General features: G+C 48.0%; 1 protein-coding gene across 1 annotated transcript in view; it reads left to right on the forward strand.

The window, feature by feature from the left end:
* The window catches only part of PRRC2B (proline rich coiled-coil 2B), a 62936-nt gene that overhangs the window by 35670 nt on the left and 21327 nt on the right, over positions 1–5939 (forward strand). The window contains exons 15-16 of the mRNA XM_024762221.1: positions 4340–4556; positions 5178–5937. Coding sequence (XP_024617989.1) covers positions 4340–4556; positions 5178–5937 — 977 coding nt within the window. The remainder of the gene's footprint in view (positions 1–4339; positions 4557–5177; positions 5938–5939) is intronic.

Here is a 5939-nt window from a genome sequence, read left to right on the forward strand (position 1 = left end):
TTTTTGGGATTTTTTTAAATTTTCAAAAGTAAAATTTTTTTTTTTTTTTTTTTTTTTTTTTTTTTTTAAAACCCCACAGTTGTTTATTTATTTTTCTGGCTGTGTTGGGTCTTCGTTTCTCTGCGAGGGCTTTCTCTAGTTGTGGCAAGCGGGGGCCACTCTTCATCGCGGTGCGCGGGCCTCTCACTATCGTGGCCTCTCTTGTTGCAGAGCACAGGCTCCAGACGCGCAGGCTCAGTAGTTGTGGCTCACGGGCACAGTTGCTCCCGCAGCATGTGGGATCTTCCCAGACCAGGGCTCGAACCCGTGTCCCCTGCATTAGCAGGCAGATTCTCAACCACTGCGCCACCAGGGAAGCCCAAATGTAAAGTTTTAATACCATCTTTATGGTGTTAATTTCTAATGTGGCTGCCTCGTGGTCAGATAACATGGTCTGTATGATATAGACCAGCGGTCACAAACTTTTTCTATTAATGCCAGATAATAAATATTTTAGGCTTTGAACTGCTACTCAGTTTTGCTGTTGTAGAGCAAAAGCAGCTGTAGACAATAGTGAGTGAATGGGTGTGTTTGCTTTCCAGTAGAACTTTATTTTTAAAAGAAGTGGCAGGTCGAATTTCACTCAAGGGCTTGAGAAGAATGTATTCTCCAATTGGACGTGGTCCATTACATTGTGCTTGCTAATTGTGCTGTACAAATGTCTGTATCATCACAATGTTTTATCCCCTTGATCCATTACTAAGAGGTGTGTGAACATTTCCCACCATGATGTGGATTTTGTCAAATCTTGTAAACCTGTCAGTTTTTGCTTTATCTGTCTGGAAGCTGTACTTCATCTGTTCCTTTTATCTTCTTATAGCACCTTTGTTATCATTAGTTGTGCTTTCTACTTTTAATGTCTACTCTACCTGGTAATCATTTTATTCCAGTTTTCTTTCGATTAGTATTTATGTGGTATCTTTCCCCCAGCTTTTTACCGTCAGGCCTCTCTGAGCCCTTTTCGGAGGAGAATATCTTTGTACATGTAAGATGTGTATGGTTTTACCCACTTTGAAGCTCTGTGACTTCAGTTGCCGAAGTTGTTCCCTTTAGATTTATTGGGATTATTATATTCAGATTTCCTACTCTCCTATTTTATGCTTTCTGTTTATCCCTCTTTTCTATGCTTTTTCTTTTTTTTTTTTTTTTTTTTTTTAAGTGTCCCTGCATTAGCAGGCAGGCTCTCAACCACTGCGCCACCAGGGAAGCCCTGCTTTTTCTTTTAATGGTGATAAGTTTTCCTATTCTTTTTGTTTGTTTTCCTTCTACATTCTATTTCTACTGTGTGAATGGTTGCATTAAATTCTAACATGCACCCTTGACTTAGCAAAAGCTAATCAATATCTTTACCCTGAACCTGAGCTCTAACTACCTCCTCATCAGTCTTGTTATTTTTGCCTGGAATTTTAGTTCCACTTTTTTTTTTATGCCCACCAAATCAGCTATTATTTGTTGTTTTATTTGACCTGTTCTTGTTCAGATTTGCCTGGATGTTTACTAGTTTCTTTGCTGCTTATCCTTCCCTCTGGGTTCCATTTATTTCTTCATGAAGTACATTCTGTCCAGGTCTTCAGGAAAGTTGTTTTGGCAGTAGGTAATGTTTGCCTGAGAAAGTCTTGATGTCACTCTTTCTCTTGAATGATAGTGTAGCTGGGTATAGAACTCGAGGTTGGCAGTTACTTTCTTTTAGTACTGTGAAGATAGTATTCCTTGTTTTCTGGCTTATGTGTCTGATTCGTGTCTGGGTAATCTACTCTTTTCTTTCGGGCTGCTTTTAAGATCTTCTCTTTGTCTTTGGTCTCCTGTAGTTCCTTCTCAGTATGCTGTGTCTAGGTCTATATCTATATCTATCCTTAACCTTATTCTGCTTAGAACTCACAGTGCTCGAATCTGAGGATGTATGTCTTTCATCACTTCTGGAAAATTCTCTTCTAATTATCATGTCAAATGTTGCTTTTTCCTCATTCTTTATATCCTTTCTTCCTAGGTTGCCCACTTAGATTATTTTGTGCCTTCTCATTCTGCCTTCCAAGTCTCTTAAATATATAAGAGAGCTAACCTCTGTGGTGCCTTCTGGGAAAATCCTTCAACTATTTTCCAATTCTCTTTTCTCTCCAACTGTGTCTGATCTGCTCTTCTTTTTTTTTTTACTGTCCAGTGAGTTTTTAATTTCAGTGACTCTGTATTTTTACTACCAGAATTTTTTCCTCAAATCTGTCATTTTTTCTTGTCTTATATTTTTCGTAAGTTTTTAATTCCTTCCTTTATGCTTGTAATCATTTAAAACATAATTTTCTAGTGCTTCACATTTTAATTTGTTACCTGAAGTTCTTGAGGATGGTATATAATCCCGTGGGCTTACGATGGATCATAGCGGATTGTTTTCCACACAGTGTTCTGGTAATTTTGGATTGTGAGTTCATTTTCAGCAGAGCTTTATTTATCGTGGGGATCTAGTATAGCTTGGTTTGAGGGTATATCCCTCCAGTGTGGTTTTATGTTTTCTTCTGCCAGCCTAGAACTACCCTTTATTTTAACTCAGGAAGTTTCTGGAACATTCTAGGGGTATAAATCTGAACTTCACCCTCCTGCCTCCAGAACTGCATGAAAGCTGGCATGTGGCTATGAAACAGTCTTCACGGAGGACTGTTTTCCCTACCCTAGCCCAGGCCAAGACACAAATTCAGTCATCTCCCTGTACTAAAGAGCATATATTTTTCTGATGCACCTTTTAATTGAGGGCATAGCCCTTTGAGGGCGTTTGTTTAAGCAGCATCTCAGCTGCAGCTCTCTGCCTTGTGCGGAAAAGCCCCGTCTCCTGTCCTGGGGGGCATTTAGGAGCATGCCCGTAGGTTACTAAATCTGATGGATGTGTCCCTGGCTCCCCTCTAGGGAGCACCAGCTTGTGGCTTTGGCCGTGGCTGTGGTTTCAGCTCCCTGGGGGTTTCCTGGTTTTGGGGGAACAGAGCTCTGTGAGTGAAATGTTTCATGTGTTTTGTCCAGCATTTTTGTGACAGGTTTTTTCAGGTAATATGAGCTGCCATATTGTCAAAAATAGGTCCATGTACAGTGTGGAGCAGTTCCGCACACCTTGTAATCAGTGCTTAATAAATGGTGTGTGACTCTAGGATTCCAGAGAGGGTCCCCACCGTCACCTGACTCAGCCTAACTTTGTGCTGGAGTCATATGTTGATAGCATTGGGACAGAGCACTCCACAGCCAAAAGAAAGGCAAAAGCCGTTGGTCTAACGCAGAACCATTTTCCTGGTCAGATTATCTCAAAAGATGGGCAGAAGAACACTGGGGGCCAATAATTAGCTTTGTGAAGTATCTGAAAAATCAGATCTTCTTTTCTCCACAGAATCTGGCCCAGTGAGAGACCTTTAATGTCGTCTGCAGCAGCCCAGCCCCCTTGTTTGGTAGACGTGGACAGAGGGGCCCGGGGAGGGCGGGGGTGCCATTTCCCTGACTGGTTTATATCTGGTAGGACCGAGACATCAGCATGTCCCAGTCTCCTCGGGCCAGCTAACAGTTTAGTGTCATTTGTGTATCCCCCACTGCCCTTCCATGTACAAAATGTGGAGTGTGATTGTCGAGCTTAGGGGTAGAAGTAAAAGGAGCTAAAGCCCCAATCCTTTTCTGAATCTTCTTGCAGGGACTTGGAAGCAGGTAGACGCTGGCTCCTTGTCACATGTAGGCTCCCTGGAGCGTAGCTCATCTTCCTTGTGTCTGTGCAGAAGACCTTCAGGCATCTTGCGTTGCTGACTGACTGGCCCCCCTAGTGTTCCGCTGACACCCATGAGCTCTCCCGTTTGATGGTTCCAGTTTCCATTTGCCTGTTTGTTTTTTTTGTTTGTTTTTTGCTGTACGTGGGCCTCTCACTGTGTTGTGGCCTCTCCCGTTGCGGAGCGCAGGCTCAGCGGCCATGGCTCACGGGCCCAGCCGCTCCGCGGCATGTGGGATCTTCCTGGACCAGGGCACGAACCCGTGTCCCCTGCATCGGCAGGCGGACTCTAAACCACTGCGCCACCAGGGAAGCCCCATTTGCCAGTTTTTTATAGCCTTCAACACAGGGGCTCTTCATCCAGGAACTAGCATTGGACCTTACAGGTGTTTGAACAGGCCTTTCAGATAGCATGTGTGTATACCTTCAGAGGTTCTGTGATCAGAAAGATGGGACCTCAGTGATGTTAAACAGGTGGGGTCCATGTGAGAGTTGGGGCAGCCTGTCTCCTTTGGGCCTGTGGTTGACCCATGGCTTGCTAAACGAGGTGACTGATTGGTTCTTTGCCTTCTTCAGGATTGATGAAACCCATGATGGCCCAGGATTCTCTCAGTGGAACTGGCTGTCGCTCTGAGGATCAGAGCTGTGTGCCCCCACTGCCAGAAAGGAAAGTGACCACCATCGATGCAGCCCCTGTGTGGAGCCCCGAGGGTTACATGGCGTTGCAGAGCAAGGGCTACTCGCTCCCCCACCCGAAATCCAGTGACACTTTGGCCATGGACATGCATGTCAGGTGAGGCGAAACTTGGTCCTGCTGACCTGCAACTAAAGGAGGGGTCTCCAGGTCCTCACTGAGATAGGGCTCTGGGAAGAGGCCCTGTCCCAGGTGATGGTGCCCCCTGGGGAAGGAGAGTGAGTTAAGGATGGCCGGATGCTTTTGTGTGAGAGGCACTGATGGCAACTGAGGGCCTGGGAGAAATCCTGGCGTCAGAGGCAAATCCCGTGGAACCTTGGGCAGGGCCGAGGGGTGGGGGCCTCACAGGGCATGTGGGGTTGAGTGCGTGTGTCGTGGCTCCTTCCTGTGAAAGTAAAGGCGAGCTGGCTGTGCTGGCCCAGCGCCCCAGCCTCTCCGCGGACGCCCCGGCTCCAGCTTGTGTGAACCAGAGGATCCCCAGCTGCTCGCTGAGTCCACCGGCCACTGACTTCTTCACTCTCTGGACTCCAGGGGCCGCCACCAGCCCATGGCCCAGCATCTCTGAGACCTGTTTAAAGATAGAGCGAATGTTGGTGCCTATGTTTTTTTCTTTTTCTTTTTTTTTAAAATTTTTTTCTTTTTAAAACTAAACTGTGTTCAGCATGGAACCCAGGAACCAGGCTCCAATCACATTGACTGATTTTTCTGGTTCCTTTTCAGGAATGAAAGCTCTTACTCTGCCTCACCTGGAAGGTCAGGGGGCGTAAGTGCCCGGCGCGATCTCCTTGAGGAGAGAGGGGAGGAGTACTTGAGTGCTTTTGACAAGAAGGCCCCAGCAGACTTTGACAGCTGTGTCTCTTCTCAAAGAATAGGCCAGGAGATTTTGTTTCCACCCCAAGAAAATGTTCAGGAAGCAGGCGCGCCTGGGAGTCACACCCCAAACCTCAGGTGTTCCACACTGGAGCCCGACTTTGCCCCGGCTGAGAAAAAAACAGAGTATAGCGATTGGGACGTGAGCCGCCAGCCGAAGGCCGCCGACCCAGACACCAGGGTCGAGAAAGAGGCGCCCCAGGAGGAGCTGTCCTTCAGTGTCTCCTCCTGGGAGAAGGAAGGGAGCCCCGGCAAACAGCCGGCCCTGGAGCCCGAGTGGACACCAGAAGCCCGGGGCGCCGGCAGCCAGCACCCGGAGCAGACCAGCAGGACCCGGAGGTCCGGCCCCATCAAGAAGCCTGTCCTGAAGGCCCTCAAGGTGGAAGACAAGGAGAAGGAGCTCGACAAGGTGAAGCCGGAGCTGGGAGAGGGGAGCGCCCGCCTGGCTCGGGAGACGGGGCCCGTTTGCGAGGCGGCCGAGGACCAGGCCCAAGAGAACGCCCCCGCGCTGGCCAGCGTGGCCCCGGCCGCCTCGGAGGACCGGGGCTCGGCCCGTGCTGCCTTGGGCCGCGAGGCCAGCCGGCCGGAGGAGGACGGCCAGCCTGATGGGGC

The sequence above is a fragment of the Neophocaena asiaeorientalis genome, unplaced genomic scaffold (assembly GCF_003031525.2).
Source record: "Neophocaena asiaeorientalis asiaeorientalis breed wild unplaced genomic scaffold, Neophocaena_asiaeorientalis_V1.1 scaffold78, whole genome shotgun sequence".
NCBI lineage: Eukaryota > Metazoa > Chordata > Mammalia > Artiodactyla > Phocoenidae > Neophocaena > Neophocaena asiaeorientalis.